The sequence below is a fragment of the Falco punctatus genome, assembly GCF_963210335.1.
Source record: "Falco punctatus genome assembly, chromosome: 8".
In the NCBI taxonomy this organism is placed as follows: domain Eukaryota; kingdom Metazoa; phylum Chordata; class Aves; order Falconiformes; family Falconidae; genus Falco; species Falco punctatus.
This window is the reverse complement of record NC_137588.1, coordinates 51,002,086-51,026,043: the sequence shown is the minus strand read 5'-3', so window position 1 is coordinate 51,026,043 and position 23,958 is coordinate 51,002,086. Positions and strand designations below refer to the sequence as shown.

The following is a 23,958-nucleotide window of genomic DNA, read 5'->3' as shown; positions in this document are numbered from 1 at the left end:
GTTTTTCTCACAAGATGGCATACATCTTACATGTGTGGTTGCTGGAAGTTGCATGCTCTGTGCTGTTCTACTCATATGGGGATTTTTAAGGCAAAATCACTCTTAATAAATCAGAATGTCAGAGTCTGAGAAGCCTTCATGCCAAGAAATGAAAGGCATCCTTAGTTTAATGTCATTTTTCAGAAATGTAAATGAGCCCTTTTATTTCAGGAGAGAGTAGATTAGGGCAAGTGAATGTTAACAGAAGGTTCCACAAAACTCAAAACAAGGAAATGGGGACTTTTAAATGGGGACTTTTAAATTATATAAGTTATATTTATATAATAAATATAAAAATGGGGTTTTTTAAGAAAAAAAACCCCAGTCTTTAATGCAATCTGAACCTCATTTTTGATGTTTGCATGTGATATCAAGTTAGCAAAAGTTTGTTGAAGGGTGAAAGCCCACAAAGTGAAACAAATACTGCAGTTATCACAAGAGACTGCTTCTATGATGGCTGCTACTTTTTCCATACAGCCTTTGCTCTTAGCCAAAACTGTCAATTAAGCTAGAAAGCTCTAAGTGTAATTTTAAATCCTTTTTAGGCTATCAAGAGCATACTTATATAGACAAAAGAATCGGGGAAGTAGAGCAAATAATTATACTAGCCTTACTGCAATGTTGATATTTGTTTTAGCTTTAAAACAGATGAATAGTATAGAGCAGATTTGGAGAGAGAAGTAAAGGGGAAACTGAGTGCTTTGTGTGAACTGCAGTCTTAGTGGTTCTGCCAGTTTCATGCATGCATGAAATAATACATATTAAGAACTGAAACCTTCATATTGGTAGCTCAACTGACTTAAGTATTCGCTGCAGGAATCAATTGCTCTTTTATTGAAAAAATATATAATTTAACAAGAAATTATTTCTCTGAGCATCCATCTCACTATATTGTCACAAGATCTGGGTTGTACTTGGTTTAAATGTAAAATGAAGAGCTGCTAGCATCCTCAACCTGGCTGACCTAATTAGAGCCCTCCTCCTGTGTCCCGTAAAAGGAAAACTGCCTAAGACTCAGTGCCGGTGCTCTGACTAAATTGTGTACGCACAATGGCTGCACTTGCCTCATGCTGGCTGTTACGAAGTGAAAATTTAAGTTAATACTGAGCTGCTTAAATGGTACCACTGGGGATAAACCAAAAGCTTAACAGGATTCAGGCTGCACATGATACAGGGCTTGGAGTAGCATTTTGGTTTCAAAGGTCAACCGAGCTACTGCTTTCAGTCCATGTGCTCTCTGCAGGCAAAAGCAGACAAAGGGACAAGTGTGCAGTTGAACAGTTATTTCCTAAGGCTGATGATTCCTTCTGTAGTTTGAGGCGATGCCTGAAATGCTGGTGGAAATGGAGCAGGTAAGGCTCTGGATATTTGCATTAATGGGTTGCTGCCACGCTTTGATTACAGAATCTAGGGAAAAGGAAACAGGAAGGGAGAGAGAGAGAGAGTTAATTATACTTTAGTCCCTGCATTACAGTCTGAAATGTTAATTTAATGAGTAGTGCATTTATTAGTCACCCAGTGATGCATTATGTTTAAATAACTGTGATATGGTCTAGAATAAAATTTTTGTTTATCTATGCCATGAAATCGTAGTGTTCCACAAAGTGAGTGTAATACAGAAAATATATAAGCTGGAATGCTACTGAATTCAATGTAAAAAAAAAAAAAAATAGACTGTCACCAAGGTAACAAATTACATATAGTTTTTGTAACTTACACTGGAGACAAAAATGTGAAGATATTTTAGAGGCCCATTTATGGGTCTAGGTTGTGCCTCCTCTGTTAATGCTTTCCCTATTTTCCTCTTGCTCTAAGCCTGGAAGGCAAAACTTCTATTTCCAGGTAGTTGCTTTTGTTAAGTTGTCCAGTGGGCAATTTTGGTCTGTGTTGGGAAGAAGAGGTGTGACTTGAAATGTGCTTGGAGTTGTTACCTTAGTGCTGCTGAGCAGTTCAGTATTTCGCTGTAGATTTTTCTTCTGAATTTCAAGTTATGAATTACTGATTTTTTTTCAATAGAAATCTAAGGTTAGTGAAAGGGAATTAAATGTCCATAGCTTAGTACAAAGAAAAATAGGGCATCTGCATTTCAAGAAGGCAGAAACGGGTTTATATATGTATAACTTTGTCCTGCATATGTCAGTAGTTAGTCATAAGTAAAGGTTGCTTACAATATGATTCTACTCAATTTTAGTAGACTTCCTGATTTCTCCTTATAGGAATTAACATACAGTTAGTATCAGCTGGTTTTCTCCCTTGATTACTAATTAAATAATTTTAATGAAGTCAAGCTGAAATATGTGTGTGAATAGCTAAATTAAGTCATGGACACTAATTATGTGCATCTGCTTAACTTTGGTTCTTTGCCTTTGTGTGAGTCAGATATAAAAAGCTTTGTGTACAGATCCATGTTACTTCCAAAGCTTGCATTTTTTTTAAAAAAGTACACAACTTGATCATCCTGTAAGCATGAAATGACATGTATAGAATGAGGACTATAATCACTTCTTGCTTTTTCAAAAGCAGCCCCCCTACTTTGCCATGGGCCATACCAGTTGCTTTTACACAAAAGCTATGGATAAAGACAAAGGGAAAATGCATGCAGTTTTCTACCATTCTAACAGGAACATTATGTGGTTTCTGTTAAGTTTGTGCCAGGGTTACACTAATGGCATTTCTTAGAAGCCAAATGAGATATTCTGGCCGAATTAAGAAATTTCACTTTAGAAAGGGTGGGACCTGATCCTTCATGTGCACGGAAGGTCGCACACGGTTCTAGCAGGCGGCTGCTGAAGCATCTGCGAGTGCTGGCCGAGGCACCGTGGCCAGGGGCCTCTGCCCAGCGCCGGTGCCGCTCCCTGGGCAAAGGGTGCCCTGTTCGCTCCTGTCCGCTGGGGAAACCACGGGCTGGGGCTGCTCTTTGGACTGTCTTTACTGGGACCTGCACCCTGTGGAGACTGGGATGGCAGACTGTACGTGGAGGGCAGGGAGTGCCCGCCTGTCTGTGACCAAGGCAGCCCAGGTGGGTCACCATTTCCAGCGCGGGACGCTCGCTGCTGGGTGCGTTCACAAGGCGCAGAGGGGCACCTGCACCTGCGCGCTCCGGCGCTGCGCTGCTCTGTGCGCGGGGGGGCTCCGGCCGCGACCCTCGCCGCTGGATGGGCCCCCCCGCGGGCGCGGTGGCTGCACGCGCTGCGCTGCGTCAGTGTTTCCTCCCGACCCAGGGAGCCCGGTGCGCGGGGGAAGGGAGCCGGGGGCCCGTTCCCCGCCACCTCCCGCCCCACCGCGAACCGGCCGGCCCCGTCCCCGCCCCCAGCGCGGCGCCCTCCCAGGCGGGCCGCGGCCGCCCCTTTAAACCCCGCTGGGGCCCCGCCCCTCCCGCGCCTCTCCGCCAATGAGCGCGCGGCGGCGGGAGGCGCCTGCGTCGGTCGCGGGGCCGCGGGCCAATGAGGGCGCGTCCTGCTGCGCGGCGTAGGGCACGTCCGGCCCCCGCTGCGCCAGGCGAGCCCCGCGGGCGGCCCCGCAGCAGAAGCAGGCCCAGGCCGCGGCCCCGCCGGGCCCCCGCCGCCGCCATGGTCGGCCGGGAGAAGGAGCTCAAGATCCGCTTCGCGCCGGGCCGCTGCGAGCTGGTGGAGGTGAGCGGTGGCGCCGGGCCGCGGCCGGGCCGAGGGGCGGGGTGCGGCGGGGCCGCGGGGGCGGCCGAATCTCCCTGGGTACGGGCCGGGGCGGGTTCTGCCCTCGGCGCTCCGGGTCCCCGGCGCAGTCCCCCGCGGTCGGGGCCCTCGGCGGCGTTGCGGCTCCTCGCGGCACCGGCGCGTTCGTTCCGGGCTTCGCGCTGTGGCGGGGCGGCCCTGCCGGGGCCCTGTGCGCGGGCCCCTCCCCGCGTACCCCCCGCGGTCGCGGCTTGTTCCCAGCAGCGTTCCGCGGCTCCGCGCCGCTGCGGCTGTGGGTGCTTGACGCGCGCGTTAACGCGGAGTAACTTTTTGTCAGCGTTGACAGGGTTCCGTCTGCCAGCCCGGGGCTGCGGGGAGCCGGGGGTTCGCCTCGAGCTTTGGGATGCCGGGGCTGGATCAGGGCCCGGGCTCCGGGTGCCTTCCCTGGGGTGGCTTCGGTGCAGTCTGCGTGACCTGCTGGCTTCTGGTTTTAGTGGGCGCTCCTTAACACTGTTACTGAGTTCATCATGATTTTAGAATCGCAAAACGGTTTGGGTTGGAAGGGACCTTAAGGATCATCCAGTTCCGCCCCCCCCCCCCCCCCCCCCCCCCGCCACGGGTAGGGACACCTTCCACCCGGGCAGGTCGCTCCCAGCCCCATCCAGCCTGGCCCTGAGCATCCCAGGGATGGGGCATCCACAGCTGCTCTGGGCAGCCTGTGCCACTGTCTCACCGCCGTCATAGCAAAGAATTTCTGCTTACTATCTAGTCTAGATCTCCCCTCTTTCAGTTTAAAGCCATTCACCTTGTCCTCTTGCCGCATGCCCACGTACAAAGCCCCTCTTCAGCTTCCTTGTAGCCCCTTCAGGCACTGGCAGGCCGCTGTAAGGTCTCTCCGGAGCCTTCTCTTCTCCAGGCTGAACAACCCCAACTCTCTCAGCCTGTCTGCACAGGAGAGGTGCTCCGGTCCTCTGAGCATCCTCCTGGCCTCCTCTGGACTTGCTCCAACAGGTCCATGTCCTTGTGCTGGGGGCCCCAGTGCTGGATGCAGCACTGCAGGTGGGGTCTCACCAGAGCTGAGTAGTCACCTTTGTCAAGTTTTTATGTAAAGCTTAAAAAGCACCTGTGCCTTGGTTTTCCCCTTGAAATGCATCATACTTTACTATTTTTTAAGTTATTTTTTGGTAGTTATTAGCAGGTACCCTTTGGCTGTGGAGGATAACTTGGCCTGTGATGCCCTGTCTGGACTTTGCTAAGATAAAAAGTACATAACAAAAAAGAAAACAGCACTTGCGTGTTGTTGCATATGCTTTTCAGAGAAACATGGGTAGCCCTAAAAAATTGTAAACAAACTTGTGTTCTGAGGTCAAGTTGACCGTAAAGATAAAGCTAAGGTTTTAAAACATCATTTGCTGTAGTTTGTTATTTTCAGGAAACTCCAGATACTAATTTTCATTTAGTACTGATGGGAATAAGCTATGCTTTGCCTGAAGATTTAGGGTTGGGAACAGTGTACGTGCTGTGCTGGGAACTTTGAGCAATTGTTTTGGGAAAGACTGTTTCCATAACAAACCTCTGCATATAGTGTTATGGAGCAAAAGCTTTTTAACTTTAAGAGTGAAAGACAGAGAGTAATTTGGAAGTAACAAAGTGCAGTCAAAAAATAGTGGTCTATTACAATGCTGAATATCTAAGAATGCTAAGAAGTAACTGGGCTATATGAATTGCATAGTAGAGAGCGTTTCCAAAAATTATAATAAATTATTGCAAATTGTCCTTGAAGTGGTCAGGAAATCCAAGATTTATGGATTCTGCACACCCAAAGTTTTCTTCTGGACTGGCATGTAAGCATATGCTTTTATTTTTGGTTTTAGTGGGTCCATGTTCATGATACATGCAGAAGGAAAGCATGAAAGGAAAATAAAGATTGCACAGACGGACGTGAATCTTATGTTTGCCATCTTGAAAGCTTGATGGTCCAGTGAGTAGTGGAGGGGAATGAACTTTGAAGTGATGTACGCAACCGTTTCAAGTACTGGAATGTGTGGTAGCTGAACTAAAGCTTTAGTATGTTTTATAGATTGAGAGTTTAAATTATCAAATCACTTTAAGATGCATCTTGTAAAACTGAGCTATAACTTGGTTCTGCTTACTGTTAGACTATTGTGTTGAATAACAATGAATTACTATTCTCTTTAAAAGTAAAATTCAAGTCTTCAGTTCTTACAGCCATTGTAGGTAGGCCCACAGTGAGTTGTATTGTATCGCTGCAGCTTCTAACAGGCACAGTCTATCCAAAATTACTTGTTGCAGGTTGTGGACCCTAAATGTTACATGTTTTGGGTCCGTTTTCAGAAGCTGTTATTTCCCTGCTTTCAAATTTCGCACGTAGTTATCAGATTTTGAGTGAACTTAAAATTCTCTCTTCATTACTGGTTCAGTTTGTTTTCCCCTTTTGTTGTGGAAGTGAATGAGTTTCCCCTTTAAGTTTTGTTTTTGTTGTCTTCAAAAATATGTTTTAATACTTAACTAGGTACAGTATTGGTGCTCCCAGGTTCTTGTATTCCGTGAGACACTCCATAACACTCGTGGGGCAATGAAGGCTATTTAATACAACAGCTCTGACTGTAGCCTTGCATACTTTGTAAGAAAAAACAGTAACAAATAATAGTAGAAAGAAAACTTCCTCTTCTCCTTTCCCTAGGAAGATGTTGATATTCCCAGTAGGCGAGTTTTGATTACTGGTGCCACGGGACTTCTTGGCAGAGCTGTGTTTAAAGAATTCAATGAAAATAACTGGAATGCAGTTGGCTGTGGATATAGGAGAGCTCAGCCCAGGTTTGAACAGATTAATCTTCTGGACTCTATTGCAGTTCATGACATCATCCACGATTTTCAGGTAAGTTTCTGGAGTATGAAGTAGATGGAAAGGGTACGTTACACATCTAGTAATCAGTTAATAGCACTGTTCTGATAACTGAGTTGATGTGGCTTTGGTGGGGCTAATGCTGTGGCAGAGCTCTAAAAAATGTACAGCTGCCTGTTCTGCCACGTCTGGCGTTTGCTCTGTAGCTACAGATAGTTCTGAACTTTGCTATCAGCACCATAGACAGGCTGCAGGTAACAGGTGTATGTGCCAGCACATTTGCATTGGTAGTTGAAAAAAAAAAAGATAAATGTGAGTTATTGATGTGAAGCACTTCTTTGGAAGTTGAAGGGTACTTGAATACAACAGCAGTGACTCTGTCTGGCGTGCAGTGCAGTAAGAAGTCCATTGTTTTTTCAGTCTAACTTGCAAGAGGAATATGTAAAACCTGAAATACATTTATGAAGGGCGCCATTCTATAAAATGGCTTTAAATACCTTGTTAATAGTCTGCATATGTCAAATAAGCCATGTGTCAATGTCTTGTCTATAAAAAATTTAAGTATCATTGTGTGTTTGTGTGAGATATATCTTATATTATTATATTTTATATTATTCTACAGAGTTAAAAAGAAAAAAACAACAGCCTCAATCTTGCTGTAAAGTCAAAGCTACTGAAGATCATAACTGCAAAATTAATGATCTGGTTTTTTTGTATCTTGAAGCAGCATGGTTCTATTTTACTTCCCAGGGAAAGCATGCTCGTCAGAATGCCATGATTAAAAATAATACTACTGCATTTATTGCTTTTCAGAACTTACTGAAATGCCTTTTTGTTTGAAGGGAGTTCATAGCTAGAGTTAGGGTACAACTGCAATCTCCTGACAATGTTTGTTGTTTAAAATTAGTCTTTAATTTTCAGCCTCATGTTATAGTGCATTGTGCTGCTGAGAGAAGGCCAGATGTTGTAGAGAGTCAACCAGATGCTGCTTCTCAGCTCAATGTGGCTGCTTCAGGGAACTTGGCAAAAGAGGCAGGTAAGACAGTCAAATGGATTTGGTTTCTTGCAAAAATACCACATTTATTTGTACAGGGACATAAATAAGAATAAGTTACTGAAAGTGCTGAATGTCATTTGTGTGATCAGTTTGCTGTCGATCCATTTTCCATAAGGGTAGCTTGCCTGTCTGTGTGACGGTGAGCAGACAGACAGTGCAGTGCAAATGAATGGGGCTAGAAGATGAGCTCCTTTGGAGTTTTGTTTAAAGGTTTATTGGGATTTCAAACAAGGCATGAATTAAAACAGGCGATGTATAAACACTTTCATTCTAGCTGGAGTTGGAGCTTTTCTGATCTACATCAGCACAGACTATGTATTTGATGGAACAAGCCCTCCTTATAAAGAGACTGATGTACCAAATCCCCTCAATTTATATGGTAAAACCAAACTGGAGGGTGAAAAGGCAGTCCTGGAAAATAATGAAGGTAAGAATATGCTCAGATTTTTAATAGAGGCTTTCTATTTTTACTTGCTTGTATATTAGCTTAATAGAGTCATAAGTCAGTGGTGAAGTTGCAAAACCATGGAAACGAGATTCAGAAAAGAATGTGCTTAGGAGTCAGTCTCCTTACTTACAAATGATTCCTGTTGCTTATAGGTTAACTAAAGCTTTATTTCTTATTTTTTCCAATCCTTGTTTGTGTTCCTAGTTTCTGCTGATGGACTTTCACAAGCCTTTGCCTATTGTGAATCAACTATTCTTAAGGAAAGATAAAATCATCAATATATTGCAATGGCACAAGCTTTATGACACTTAATGTATAGTTGCTGTTATTTACAGGGATGCGTTGCAATTGTTCTAAATGTATATTTATTTAAAGGGAAAAACAGACTTGCAGTTCAGTAATAATGCAGATAAAATCAGCATAGGTTTTTGTTGTTACTCTTTTGGTTTTCTTGCTGAACTCGTGTTTTGCTCTTGTTACATAAGCCAACAAGCCATCTATTTTACTTTAACCCACCTACCGTACCACACACGTCAGGTTTCTGCTTGTAATACTTCTTAAAGTGTTAGTGACATATTCCTTGTTTTAAGCAACTATTTTTTTTATTTATTATTTAAAACTTTTCTTAATTAATGTTGACATTCAAAATAGACAAACACAGTTTTAAAAATTCTACTTGCTAAGAAAAAAAAGCTTGGGACTGGACATGTTCCCTTGCACTGACAACTTGCTTCTTGTATAAAAGAGGTTTGGTTGTTTCTAGCTAGTATTCTGTCAGTTTCCACTCACATATTATAAGGAAAGAAGCACCTCTGTTTTCTAGAAGAATTTGAAGAAAATAATCTCGGTGCACTTGCAGAAGAGGCTTCTGGTCTGTCAGTGTGATACTCGCACTGTGATTCTGTTCTGCCTAACCAGAGAACTGAGCAATTGATAAATTAGTGTGATGGTCTTTCAGTAAGTAAGTATATATGATGTGTCAAAATGATAGGCCTTAATGTAGGTTTGTCATTACTAGTAAGAAACAGACTTTCCAAAAGATACTTTGATAGGAAAAGTCTTACTTCAGTGAAAATCAATTTAAATAAAAGTTATTCACTCCACCTCTAACTGCAATATCATCTCTGAATTTGACTGTGATGCTGTTTGCTGCCTCCTCTAGATTGGTAATGAAGATAAGACTGCACCACATTCAAGTAGGTGTGGGTATCTTGCTAGATCCTTCCCCCAGCTCAACACCTCACTTCTGTTTGTTGACCTCTTTGCGTATGACCTGTCAGGCAGTAGTGGGTTGCAGCAGTGGTATTATTAGCGGAAGGATTTTTGAGATTGTGCTGAGTAAGATGCTTGAAAATGTAAATTCTGTTGTTTCATACCAATATAAATATTTTACATGTATTCCAGCCATGAATTTGCTGGTATTGTGTAGGTAGAATTCAGTCTATCAAATGTCTGCAGATGCATGAAAACTTCCCTATCCGTTTCTGTTGTATAATGCAAGAATCTCACCAATAAATTGGGGGGGGGGTTTGCGTATTTTTTTAAAAAATATATTTTACTTTGGTTAGGAGGGGATACAAGTTAGATTTATATTCATGCCTATAAAACTAAAAAAGTTTCAGTAGGTCTTTTGAGCCATTGGTAATGAAGCTAATGCTCTCTGAGAACACAAGACAGGCAGTCTTTTTCTCAAATAATGAATACTTCTAAAGATACTTAAAAAAGAGATATTTCAACTACTGTTTAAAGAGATGAGGGACATATTTGCTGAGTGACCAAATAGCTGTTTTTAGAGCAGCAGGAAATCAGTGTCATATTGGACTTCTTATTGTATTTGTTTTTCTTGTACAAGTACTTCTTTCAGTTTACTTTTCTGTGAGAATAATTTGTGTGTCAGCTTTTCCTTTTTGTCTTTTTAATAGCTATAGCATTGTCCTACAAATCTTTATGAATTGCAATGATTTGGTGACTTCCTCTTCTCATTTCAGGACTGATTTTTTTTCTTTTCTTTTCTTTAAGCTAAAGTATCCATATTGCTTGTAATGAATTTGTCATAGCCTTCTTGGATTTCCCCTCAAAGAAGCCTTTTGAGTCTTCATGGCTGAGATAGACTAGTACGATGTATTCCATTGTAAAACGTCTTTCTCTTTGCGCTTGTTTACTGTTAGTTTAATTTCTCAAATCACTATTTGAAATCTAATACTGTTTACTGCTGCATTCTGTGAAAGTATTCCTTATTTGTCAAGCATTTTAATTATTCGTTCCAAGGTTCATGTCTTTTTTTCTGGTAAATAATACCCTCCTTTATGCAGGAGGCTTCTGCATGCTGGGTGAAAAATCTCTTGTCTGTAATTGCTGGCTGAATATGGTGATTTGTGGTTGGTGGGAGTTTTGTTCTTGCTCGTACCCAGGGAGGATGGGGAGCACTGGAGTAGCTGCATAGTGCAGTTGCTTTTTAAATTTTTGTTCTAACCCAAACAGGCCTTTTTTCTCTTGCAGCGCTAATGAGAGCTTGTTAACTTTCTGGAAATCAATGGCATAAATGAAAATAAGTTTATATAAACATAGTGTTTATAAACTGTTTTAATTGATAGAAATTGAAATTATATTCTGAGGGCAAACATATTAATTGCATTTTCTTTGTGATTTGTAGATGCATAATATCGCCAACATATTTCTTAACACTTCCAAAACACTTTTCAGGTTATGCTTCATACCCATTTATAACAATGTTAATACTTTTAAAATATTCTTTTAGGTGCAGCGGTACTTAGGATTCCTGTCTTGTATGGAGAGGTAGAAAGACTGGAAGAAAGTGCTGTGACTGTTATGTTTGATAAAGTGCAGTTCAGTAATAAATCTGCCAACATGGACCACTGGCAGCAAAGATTTCCTACTAACGTCAAGGACGTAGCTACTGTTTGTAGACAACTAGCAGAGAAGAGAATGCTGGTAAGAATGTAAAGAAACAAGCCTCTTCAAGATAAAAACAGTTTGAGTTCTTGGCTTGGTTTCTGAACAACTGAGAACTGCATATAACCTGCATTGTTTTTTGCATTTCTGGAACACTGCGGGGGGGAGTAAAGAACTAGCTGTAATACTAGCTGTATTTTCACATGACTGTGGATATTCTGATACTTGAAACAAAAGCAAGGGAAGTGATGGGACAGATGCTTCTGAGAATTGTCATGTGTCTTGCTAGTATAGAGGAGAGAAATGCAAATATCAAACTTACTCTAATACGCTTTTTACAAATTGCCATTTTTGGACTAAAAAAAAAAATCCATGGTGGTTGGATGTCATTTTCAAAGATGCCCTTGTTTATTGTATTAAGAACAAGGAAGTGGCAAAACCAAGCCACTGGATTTGAATATTCTATTGTGCTTATGCACCACAGCATCTTCAGATTACCACCTTTGCAAGGTAACAAAGCCAACCAACTGCCTTTAATTTTCATACATGTAACTTGGAAAAAGGTGGACCATGCACATACGGTGGACGCAGCGCAGTCAGTTTGATTGGGCTCGTACACGGTTTGCAGTTTAACTTTCAAAATGTGTAGTACCTTTTGCATTTGTTTTTGAATAGTGAATAGTTTAAAACAGCCAAGTTGCTCCTCCCCAGCTGTTTGACCTTGGTTGCTTGGTTCACTTGCTCCTTTCCCTCCTGTTAATTCTACAGAATATAAGCTGTTTGTGAAAAGCCAGGTCAAATTCATGTAACACCGGTTTTCAGTTTCAACCCCTAGTCAGGTGTTCCCTGAAAATGCACGAGATGTTTCTAGAACATCGGTGAGGTCCTGTAACGTGCCTTTCAAGGTGGGGTCTTGCTGGAGGATTGTTCTGCACAATTCTTGCCCAGGATTTAGCCTGAGGGCTGGCTAACTGCTTTATTTCACCTGCGTTTCCTGTTTCTTCTGTAGGACCCATCAGTAAAAGGAACATTTCACTGGTCTGGCAATGAACAGATGACTAAGTATGAAATGGCATGTGCAATTGCAGATGCTTTCAACCTTCCCAGCAGCCACCTGAGACCTGTAAGTGATGTGGTGTTCCACCTGTAGAAAGGTGGATGTGCTTTGTTGTTTCAAGCAGTAGGTCTCACGCTAACTATACAAATAAGGTTCCCCTTCAGGACATCTGTGTATGTCTGGCATAGCAGATGTGTTGCAGAGGGTGCTGTCTGGTATCTAACTTGGGAAAACAACAGCTGCTTTGACCCGCTGAATTACAAAACTTACCCAATCGGTCAGTAATCAGTTTCATAGTCTGTAGTGTAATGGTATTTCTGCAGAACAGTTCCCTTTAGTCATGAGTAAGTCAGTACTTTTTGTTGTATTTTCATCCTTTAAAAAGCTTGCAGATTCACAGTATATTAATTTGAAGGTGGGAATCTGTAAGAACTTGTCAATGACCAGATTTGTCTCTGAATAGATGCACTTAAGAACTTCGGATCATTTATTGCTTTGCTTAAAACACCTGTCCTGCAGTTTTTATTGACACTTAAGAGTACTCTTAAAGGCATACTGGTAAAGTTCTGAGAACATAACATGTAATTAAGACTTTATTTATATCCAAAATAAATTCCAAGGATTCTGAATTAGTAAAGGCTGGAGATGAAATGTGGCTTGGAAGATGGAGATAAAAAGAACGGCAAACACTTAAGTTAGTCTGATTTTTTTTTTCTGCCCAGATCTATTTCTCTTCAGGTACATTGATCCAGACATGATTCTGTCAGCATTTTAGAGCATTTTTTACCTTGTGATTATGGTTATAGGGTGAAAATAGGAGTAAAATGTAGAAAAGAATAAATGGTGAGAGTAATTGAGAAGTTAAATTTCCCATTGCTCTGCCTGACATCTCTTACACTGCGATGAAGTTAACCATAAAAAAAGCAAAGAAACAAAGAAAAAGATCCTCCACCAAGTAGTTGGAAGGAAGGAGGGGAACATAGCTGTATAGAAAGCTATGAAGGAAAACGTCTAAATGAGCTTATGTAAGAAGAAATATTTTGCTGTCATATCAGCTTACTTCTTGGTGTGTTGGGGTTGTTTTCTGTTTATTTTTTAGATTACTGATTGTCCAGTTGTGGGTGCTCTTCGTCCGAGGAATGCTCAGCTAGACTGCTCCAAGTTGGAGATGCTGGGGATAGGTCAGAGAACACCGTTTCGAGCTGGGATCAAAGAATCACTTTGGCCTTTCCTTGTCGACAAGAGATGGAGACAGACAGTCTTCCATTAGTTTGTAACTTTTTTAGTAAAAGTATGTTATGTGGCACTTTTTTAAAAGAAGAAAATAGTTTTGTATGAGTGTTCTTAAATTGTGACATTTATGAGTTTTCATTTAATCAGGTAAACATAAGGTCTTGCACTAGTGGAATTATTAGCCTAAAAAAAAGTTCAGTGACAGAAACTGAGCCTATTCAACGTCATGGATCTTTCCTTCCGTTCGTACCAGTCTAACTTCATGTCTGTTCCTAGCGGATTATGGTTCTTAGTAGTAAGTACCATTTGATGCTAAGAATGACTCATCACTTGTGTACTTACTTTTGGCTGAAATCTGTTGTTGATGCTTAAGGTCTGTGCCATTGTTGTATATACCATTTCTCTTCATTAAAAGACATTGTCAGTTACTTTGTCACCAAAAATCATGAGGTTTTTGTTTTTAACTTCTGAAGGTGGTGTTCTTATCAAATTAAACTGAAGTAGGAATCGTTAAATGTTTGTTTTGCTTGAGCTCTGATCAAAATGTTTTTTAAAAAAGTGAAACTTTATTTTTGCAATTATCAAGTGTACTTTTTATGCTTGAAATATTTTCAGAATGTTCTGTAACTTGAATGCCTGCAGCTTCATATTTGTACAGTAAGTTGTATGCATTTGTTTTAATGGTGACATACAAAAGCTAGAAAAGGGCTGGGAGGGTAGGGAACAAATAGTTTTGACCTGGGGTGTTTTTTTGGGGGGGACTGGAGTTGGAGGATTTTTTTTTTTTTTTTCAGTTGGGGTTTGTTTGGGGTTTTTTTTGTAGAAGCATGTAATATCTTCATCTTTCTCTTTTTTGGGGGGCAGTATTTGGGATCGGCGAATTTAATGGTAAGGAAGATGTTTGTTAGTCAACACTGCAGCTTCTTTTGCACAGACTGCCAGATCTTGCACTGATGTAGCTTGTTCTGGAACAGCAAAGCACATGTGTTGAGGGTTTGCACCATAATAATGTAACCACAATAGTCTAATATAAGCAAATCTTTAATCTGTTTAAGTCTAGTCCTTAAAGCTGGACTCAGTAGCTAGGCAAAGTGGAGGCGGAACATGGTTTGTAAATCGTAGCTGCCTTCTGAAGTTCTAGAATCAACAATATAAATGTTCTGATATTGCCAGCGGATTATTAGTAAAACTGAGAAAAGTTGCATTTGGATGATCATATATTTTTCTGTGGTTGAAAAGAAGGGGGATGGGAAAAGGATTAGCTTTTGATTTAAAAAAAAAAAAGGGGGGGGCCCCCACAAAAATAGACCTACTGAAGATCTTCTGAAGGTCAGCTTTACATCCAGTTATTTAATTTCCAACTGTCATATGCTAAGAGTTCATAATCTTGATTTGCTTTTAGTCTGAATTCCTGATATACACATGGTAACCTATCTCCAAAATTACAATAAATATGTATTGCCAGCATGAGAAACAGTTGTTGAGTCTTTCTTTACCATCAGGATTTATCTTAATCATAAATATTTGCAATTTTTCTTGAAATGTGTGTGCCTTTTCAGTGATTCCTGCCTCCCCATTCAATTAACTATTTCCAGAGTTAGATTACGTTTGATCAGTGTTTCTCTATCGGTGTGCCACTGCCTTGGGGCTATGATAAATGTACACACACAAAAAAAAAGCTTCAGAAGTTTTTGAAAATACGAGCCTGAAACATCCTGAACCTTAGTGCAGGAAGATTCTGAGTACATCCCTTGTGCTTTCAGGCAGCTAAGTTTTTACTAAATTCTGACACCGTATTTTCAAAAAAATCACAGTAAATTTAAAAATTATATTAAAAATTGGAGGTGGGAATAAAAGCCACAAGAAGAAAAAAAATTAAGGAACACCGAGGTGGACAGTAGGCTTACTATGTATTTTTTTTCCCTTTTTTAACTTTTTTTTTTTTTCTTGGCATACATAATCAGGAGTAATGGTGTTTTTATTAAAATCAAGGAGCTTTTAATCTCATCTCCATTTCAAAAAATGTGGGAAAATACATTAATATCTGGAAGGCAGTATATGCCATTCTGGATTTATTGCTGATTTTTGTTAATTATATTTGCATTTTGTTCTGAAATTGCTTGTTGCTAGGTGCACAAAACAGAATGTGGGTGTTACAGTACTGACAAGGGCATTAGTTAGTTCAATTCCCACCTCTCCCTGCCCTACCCGCCGCCCCCCCCCCCCCCCCCCCCCCTCATTCCACCCCCTGTCAAGATGATGCAAAATGCCTGTTCCACCTGCAGGACAGTGTTTTAACTGTCCATCCCCGTCAACTGGCATACATTAGTTGGCACCACAGCCATTATTGTAAGCTGGGAAGTTTGCCCAGGAAGGAGGACTTCTCTCCCCAGCATGAAATACCTAATGGGGATGAGTTGGGCATTTTACTGGGAGGATAGAATTGTAATTATGATTTTTTCTCACACTCAGCAAGTGAATAAGTTCCAGTCTTAGTGCTGTAAATGCTGAACTGCAAAATAAAAAGTAATTTACCCCTTAACCTGCCACAATTTGTTCAGCAGCCAGTGCTACAACTACTGCAGGTGATGTGGGCAGGCAAACACCTACGTCGCTTATTGCAGCCCTATGGATACTCTTGAAACAAACCCAAACGTGCTACAGGAGCAGAATTTTGGAACTTACATCTTGAAAATATCTTGTCCGTAGTTTTCAAGGAAACTTAGATGGCAGTTAATTGAGGAATTGTTTCAGTTTTTGGGGTTGGTTTTGTTGGTTTTATTTAGCACCTAAATATAGGAGTTAACTATTTGAGTTTCTAACTGGTTTCGATTCTCAAATATGGGGCAGATCAACCTTGCCCACTCTTAAAATTGGATGAATATTTACATTTCATCCTAGGGTATATGGAACTTCCCAGGAAAAAACAAACAAACCTAAACCGACAACCAAACCCAAAACAACAAAGGAAATGTGTATGCACTTTTATTTGTTTTCCTTAAGCTCAACATCTGCAGAATCATTTTTGTGTTCAGTAAAATGGACAATTGTTCAAACAGGAAGGGGTGGTTTGGGGAGCTCTTGCGCTCTAGGCAACATTCCAGACAACAATTCTATGTAAGATGTTGGCAATCTGATTGAATTTCTGTATGCATTGCAACTTGGATATGTTGTTACCCAGCCCAATACTTAATTTTTCCACTCAAGAAGAGGGAGAATATATTCATGTGTAAGATAAGGGTTTGGAGCTAGTTACAGTGAAGTGCTGTAACTCTGGAGTAAGTTTCCAAGGATGATGGTATGACTGGAAGACATGAAGATGAAGAGAAGTGATTCTCTTAGCTGCATGCCTGAACAGTTGGATGACCAAAGGTACAGAAAAATCAAATGTTAAGGCGATGGGAGTTTTCCCACCTCCTACTGCATCCCTTCCACAAAAAATTGTTTAGATACATTCAAAGGCAATGTTCAATGGAAACTAGGCTGCCATCTAGACTGCAGTCCAAGGGTCTTGCTACTCATGCTTTTAAAACATGTCTTGGATGTGGTTTTGACAATTCAAAATTTATGTTGAAGTGTAAGGAAAACCGACCTAAAAGGTTTTGAAGTAAGTCACACTGACTATAACTGGATTAAATGGGTAGCTCCTTTCATTCATTAATTCCTATAGCATGGCTCAAAAGTATAACCTAGATTGAAGTTTCACTACGTTAATCCTTTTAACCAGGAGTTTTGGGGAAATTCTGTCTAAATTCTGGCAGAATGATCATGAACATCAAGCTGTCACGATTAAATATGTGGGAAGTCCCAAGCTGAGATATTCAATCGTTTTGTATAAATGTGTGTTAAGTTCTGCATTCTGTTCAGATAAATATACACTTTATTTCAGTACGTTAATGATAAAATTTAGCAATTGATATTTATTTAGCACTGCATTTTCCATTTTGCTCCATATGTAGTCTATAAAAAATAAATACTAAATTCCATCTGGCTATCATTTCTTTATTTTACTACCATAATATGAAGGCTGTGACAGTTTACAAAGGTGAAAGGCAAGTATTTTCTTAAATGTTATGTCTTTTTGCTACATAGTTTTCCTGCCAAGAAAAATTGTTCTTAATGCTTAAAAGGTGAACATCATAGCTTTTACATATGATAACAGTTAAAAAATCAGTAACAGTCTATCATCATGGAAACAACAGTTCCTCTTTTTTCATACCAAGTCAAGAATAAGGAATCATTATTTCAAGGGTTCTAGTATGAAATGAAAATGTATTAACTCATTTATGTGAAGAAAAGACTACCATTCCATTACACCCTGCCAGGGGGGTCTGCATGCTTAGCATCCCAGCACCGTAAAGTGTAGCAGAAGTTGCCCTGGAGAATCAAGTCTCAAAGACACTTTATTGCTAGACAGACATCTTTTGTAACATTTCCCTCCTTTGGTGATCGATGTCTAAGAGGTATTGCAAGAGGCAGTGGAACGAGTACTGGCCGATCACTAAGCTGTGTTGCTATTTAAAGAATCGGTCATAATCTTTCTTTTTTCGTCTCTGGCTTTGTGTCTCTGGCTCCGTGGCTCTGTAGGTGTTTGTGTTGGTCAGCAAGAGCCCAGGAACTGTTCAGGGTCAAAATTGTTGTGATTGCCTGAGACGCAACCTTTGTGTGCAGAGGAAAGAATAGCTTCTTTTTCAAAAGCAGTAGCAATTTCTGCCAGCTTGGTGATTGTGAAATTACAGCAATATAGAGTCAGTCCTGCTCGAATCCTCATTCTAGGGTTCCTTGATGTTTATATTCATTTATTCATTGCTCTCTATCACCTGAGGAGCTAAAGAAAGAAAAATCACTGGTTTTAAAGTCTCATTTTCTATTTAGACCGCAAAGATAAACTTTACTTTTTATCTTCCAGGCCTTCTAAACTCAATGGGCAGATTTTCATGAATGAAACAAAGTTTGTTATATCACTTGGTATCTTCTGATTCATTTCTACATAAAGATGAGCTAAAGATCATACAGATTTGTCCCTAAACAAAATGAAAGTAAAACTAAGTTGAAGTTACCATTTTATAAATGTTTCAGTTCTTTTCTAGGTCTCCACTCTTGTTCTAGGGAAATACAATATTGGAATTAAAAAAAAAATAATACAACCTATTTACTCCATTTCAAGAGAAATGTAACTCGTTGACTAGTGTTGTGTCCTTTCTCTACCTTCTAGAACTAAATTTATTAGCACGGCAGTGATATCTGTTACCATCTGTGCACAGAGAAGAGTCTCATACTGTTCTTCAGTGACAGAACTCTGGTTTTAAACTCTACCTTCTGGTTTATTGCTGGGCTGAGGCACCGCACAAAGGCTGTTGCGGTAAACCTTCACAGAGTTGTCATTCTCTCCACTTGACTCCATTTTGCTGTTAAGAGTTTGTTGTAAGTAACTGAAGTATGGATCAGTTCCAAAACTGGCGTGTTTATTTTCTCGTAACTGATAAACTGAAAAGCCGTCACAGAAAGGTGGGGACTTCTTATTAGCCCTATGGCCCTGAAGCCATGAAGCAACACCGACTGTTAATGTCCCGGAAAACTGGGCTCCGGTGAGCTCAATAGAAACAGGACATTTTTCAGGAGTAAGTTATTTGAGGAAATTTCTTGGCTGTTTTGGGAAGCACTAAGACATAATAAGTGTTTGCTTTCTAGTAGAAGCTCTGTAACAGAAGTGCCAGTGATGTCATCTACAAGGGCTTTTGTGCACAGCTAGACTTTCATGCCCATCAGATTTACAAGACAAATTGTTGTGAGTTTTTTTTCAAAAAGAAGGTTTAAACTGCCTGTTTGCATTCCAAATTTCTAATTTGCTAATAGACAAATTCCCAATTTGCTAAAGATTTTGCAAAATAATAATAATAATAATAATAATAATAATAATAATAATAATAATAATAATGATGTATGAACAAAACTTGCTGGATTCTAGACTGCTAGATTCTCTTAAATTCCAAAATTTATTGTGTTCTCTGTTAAACACTGAATGAAAAATAAAATGTCATAGGTCTACATATCCACTCTGCTTTGGTACTTTTTGGGGTGAAACAGGAAAATCAGATGATGCATGAAATCCTTTTGGTAAGACCCACATTTTTGCAAATATGTGAAAATCTCTAGGAAAACATAGTTTCAGTTCAAAACAATTTTTTAGTAGCTCTCATTTCCTACTGTATGTTATACAGTAGACTTCAAATGAACCAGGTTGACAGAAGTTGGTGACATTTCTCATCACACAAAAAGAAATGTAAGTTACAAAATGGCAGATTGGCATTTTTCCCATCTTCCATCTGCTGGCTGGAAGAGGATCTGGCTGAGTGATCAATGCACCTGTCACTTCCATATTAAATTGCTATAGCTGAAGGAAGACAGAAGCAATTTGCACCAGTTGCTGCATCCCTGAGCAAAGGAGAGCCGACATTCTGATACCCAGATCACTCCACAAGGCTACCGTTGTCTTGTAGTCCCCTCAGAACTCATACACTGGTTTGCCAAGTTACAGCTGGCTTAGGATTCAGCCATACGAGTCGCTTTCTCCTCCTGTACCCGTTATGGGCCTTTGAGAAGATGCATTTAAAAAGCTGTTGTGAAACATGGGCACTACAATTGAAGCAGTGGGGTTGGGGATTTTCAAGTGTGTGTTCCATAATGAGAAGGATACCACTCAGGGACCATCTCAAATTCTGTGAAATACACTAAGCAGACTAACTCATAAAATCTAGTCATCTTGTTGTCCAGGCTTTATTGGCATCAGTGTTTGTGTAATGTGTTCACTTCTTGGTACAGATTCACAGGAAAACTTCATTAAAAGTTTTCCTTCATTCCTATGAATGAAGTTCTTCTCTGTGTTCAAGCTTTTAAGAGATGGCTGAAATAATTTACTCAGCCTTGGCTGACACCACCCACCTATAACATCACAACCATATAAGCATGTATCTGAACTCCTTGCATTTGAGTCTTTTCTGCTACAGAGGTGATTATGGGTATCTGAATTAGGACAGTTGGCTGAAACCAGTTTTTCAGTGGTTAACAGCACAAGAAACAACTAAATCTTTAAAGAAGGATTTTACCCCATCCCAGTACGTGCTTTGGAGGGAGTGCACGTCTATCCAGGAGGCTCAGGAAGTATGCTGCCTGTGGAGGGCACAATGGCAGCAGGCTAACACTTGCTCCAGACCACCCTAATGTACCTTCAGGAGGTACCTGCAGGAGCTCCATGGTGGCCCGTGCCTGTGTGGCATCTGTCAGAGCAGGCAAAAAGCAGGGCAATCAGTCAGTGGGGTATGAGGGCAGAAGTGGATGCTCACATGTGTGCTGCTGTGCATGGACAGGTGACAGGGCCAGAAGCTGCAGGGCCATGAGGACTGGGGTGTTCTCTGTGTATGTTGGGGGTGAATGGCAGGAACCAAAGTTTCAAAGCAGTGTTTCATTTTGCCTTAGAATTTTTCTCTTTCATTACTGGCTGCAATAGCATGCCAAAATGGATAATCCAGATTTAAATCTAATTTACTTCCTAAACGAAAGGAGAAAACACATTAGTGAACTGTGACAGGCCTGTGCACACCTGTCAGGTAACTTGATTTCAAGTGTTATCAGTGATTTCTGACCTAATTTATGTAAGCCTGATTTGCACTAACTCGCTGATGACATAAATTATCCAAGTTTTTAACCATTCTATTCCCACATGCTCTATAATTAAATCAAAACTGGGTATTCTCTTTAAGTGGCACATCTTTATTTAAGCTGTTGGTTTAATGTGTTAACTTCACAACCAATCACTCACATATATAAGTGCTTGAGCATCTAGGGATTACAGAGTAACAGAAGCTTAGATGAACTGCATAATAAGATAGAAATATATAGCCTCCTACGATATACACTGGTTTTGATGAGATTTTGGAGTTCAGAGATAAATTGAATGGTAAGCTTAGCACTATGTTGAGGGACCTTGAGTTGCACCTTTGAGCTCAGGGATTTTGTGGCTTTGCAGTGTTGTTTGTTTACTTTATAACTCTTACCTGCCTGAATTTGTATTTAATTAAAACCTTGGAGAAAGGCTTCTGTCTGAAATGGCTTCTTTATAATGTGAGAAAGGGCTCTCAAGGAGGTTTGGCTGTTTTGTGACATTATCTTCCAAAATAATGACTGCTGTGTAATGTTATAGGGCATTTGCCAGAATGAAAAATTGTCCTTAATAATTAAGGAAAAAGAAAAAGTGTATAGACAGCAGGGATTAGGAATTACATTAAGAAAACTATTATAGAAAAGATTTCTCTGTGCTTAATGTTCGACTGATTTCAGTAGGGTTCCTTACCATGCTTACATTTAAGCACAGACATAAAACTCGGAAGAATCAGTGCTTGGGAGTATCTTCATGAAAGGTGAATAAAGATACAGATGTCCCCTCACACGTATTTTTAAGTTTCTATAGTACTTTGTTGAGGTTACTGGAATTCATATCAGTATCAAAGCGTGGAGTAGTTAAGTTCCAAATCTTTTTATTGCAGTCTAGGAAGTGGTAGTGATGGCGCTGGGTGCAATCACAGGGGGATGGACCTGATCAGATCCCCAAAGCCACTGCTTGTATCCCAGCCCCAGTGACAATTCTGTACTAGCAAGAATATGTGCAGATAGGGCTTGCACTGCATTTTATGGGATTGTTGTGTTGGTGAAAGGCAAAGGAGGGTATAAACACCTTGTGGATTTTACTTTAACAAAATCTGGGAAAAATAATTGCTCACACAGTTAGTAGTAGTAGAACAGAGAAAGCAGAGAAACATTTTATAGGAAATGGTCCTCTTATACCAAAGCACATTCTTTTACCGTTTCAGCTAAGGGAACATCTTATGTGGTTAGCAGTTGTGGTAACAGGCTCTTAGTCCTTCTGGTTGGCCCAGTAACAGAAGACAGAAAAGAGACATTTGGCCCATATGTCCAGGTAAAGCTTCTTTTGAACCCTCATGACTGATGTGCTTTTAACCCCTGGTTGTGCACATAAACATGTTCTGACCTCCTACTGTCCTCTTCCTCCCTGCACCAGCACTCCAGCACACAAATCTTTTTAGTCATCAGTAGGAATTTTAACTGCTTGGGGTTTCTGATCCTCATTTTATATATACATACACACACACACACACTTGTTTTATTTGCCTCATATAGCTGATGCACAGCTTGTTGTGCTTGTTGTCACTGCCTGTGTGGGAAGTTTCTCAAACAGCCCCGTGCTTTATAATTTCAAGTACCAGGTTCTGTTCTTGCCTGTTGGTTTAACCACTCCATTTTTATTTTCAACTCAACAAGCAAATGGCCTAATTTTCACAATTACTGATCTTCATCTAATAGTGAGTGGCTTGCAAATTCTGAGTCATTAGAATATAGGAAAAATCAGACAGTAGTTTTGAAAGTCCTGCATTTGGATGGGAAAATAAGATATGGAAAAAAGGTTTAATAGGAGTCAAGGTTAAAGAATCGATAAAAAAGCAGCTTGGATTTATATACCAGTCCTAGCCACTTAGTTCTGTTGACTCAGGAGATGTGAAGAGGTAGCACAAATATCCCATATCACTTCAATTAGTTCAACAATAACCCTCAAGAACTCATCTCTGAGGCAAACCCCAGCCCTGAGACAAGTATTTGAAGGACAGTGCCAAGTGCACCATTTCTACTGTGAAGAAAATGGTGTTCTTTTCTGTAACAGCTGGAATAAACAAATGGGATGAATCTACGACCTGGGGGAGGTGGTGGAGTGCATGCTCAGCAAGTCTGCAGGTGGCATCAAATTATGACGAGCAGTGTGCTCAAGGGCGAGGCTGCCATTCAGATGGATATAAACAGGCTGCAGGAAAGGACAACTGAGACCTTATGAAACTCATCCAGGAGAAATACCACGTGCTGTACCTGGGAAGGAAGAGCCCTTTGTAGATGATCCAGCCTGGGGAGCAGCTCTGCAGGAAAGGCCCTGGGGTCCTGCAGACAGGGAGCTGTTGAACAAGAGACAATGGACATAAACTGAAACATGAGTGGTTCAGACTGGACATAGGGAAAACCTTTCACACCATAAAGACAGTTGGACACTGAAACAGTTTGCCCAGAGAGGCTGTACAGTCTCTGTCCTTGCATATTTTCAAGACCACATGGAAAAAAGCCACCTGTCCTTACCTCAGAGCTGACCCTGCTTAGAGCAGGTCAGATTAGAGACTTCCCGTGGTCCCCTCTAACTGGAGTTATCCTATGATCCTGTAAAAGAAAAAGGTTACAAGAATTAAAGAAATGCAGAAATAAGTGAAATACTTCTATATTTATAAGCAGCAAATAGCCAGGGGGAAACCCAGTAAGAAAAGATTAAGATGAATGTTGCTGGCACTTCTAGTAGTCTAAGCGAATTTATTTGACCCCGTTATTCATGAGAAAGGCTGAAGAAGGTCAAATTCTGGAAACCAGAGTAAGTGAGATGTTAAAAGGTTTTATGATTATGCTGGAGCAGACAGGCAATTAGAAGTATTAAAAGCTGACAAGGCACAAGGTCAAGATAAATTATATATTTCCGTATCCTAGCAGGAGAGGGAAGAGAAACATTTTGAGCAGCACATGCTTTGCAACACTGGAGCTTCAAAAGATGGGTGTAGGTGGATCTGAAGAGCTGAAAATGAACAAACATGC

The 23,958-nt window shown here is 40.5% G+C and overlaps 1 protein-coding gene across 2 annotated transcripts; it reads left to right on the top strand.

Annotated features, from left to right (window-relative positions):
- Positions 1-465: 465 nt before the first annotated feature.
- On the top strand, positions 466-14,730 carry MAT2B (methionine adenosyltransferase 2 non-catalytic beta subunit). Of its 2 annotated transcripts, none has more exons than XM_080399984.1 (7): positions 466-1,391; positions 6,394-6,588; positions 7,477-7,591; positions 7,887-8,039; positions 10,819-11,012; positions 11,983-12,096; positions 13,130-14,730. In XM_080399984.1, the coding sequence occupies exons 1-7, from the start codon at positions 1,362-1,364 to the stop codon at positions 13,298-13,300; spliced, it is 972 nt and encodes a 323-aa protein (XP_080256110.1). In that variant the 5' UTR covers positions 466-1,361; the 3' UTR covers positions 13,301-14,730. The 2 variants fall into 2 exon arrangements, with proteins under 2 accessions (XP_080256110.1, XP_080256109.1); XM_080399983.1 differs by lacking the exon at positions 466-1,391 and adding an exon at positions 3,501-3,671.
- Positions 14,731-23,958: the final 9,228 nt, after the last annotated feature.

Bases quoted from the DNA above. Each gene is read 5' to 3' on its own strand.
- MAT2B (XM_080399983.1), top strand. From the start codon at position 3,609: ATGGTCGGCCGGGAGAAGGAGCTCAAGATCCGCTTCGCGCCGGGCCGC. The intron at 3,672-6,393 runs GTGAGCGGTGGC...TCCTTTCCCTAG, and splicing joins GCCGCTGCGAGCTGGTGGAG to GAAGATGTTGATATTCCCAG. The intron at 7,592-7,886 runs GTAAGACAGTCA...CTTTCATTCTAG, and splicing joins GAACTTGGCAAAAGAGGCAG to CTGGAGTTGGAGCTTTTCTG.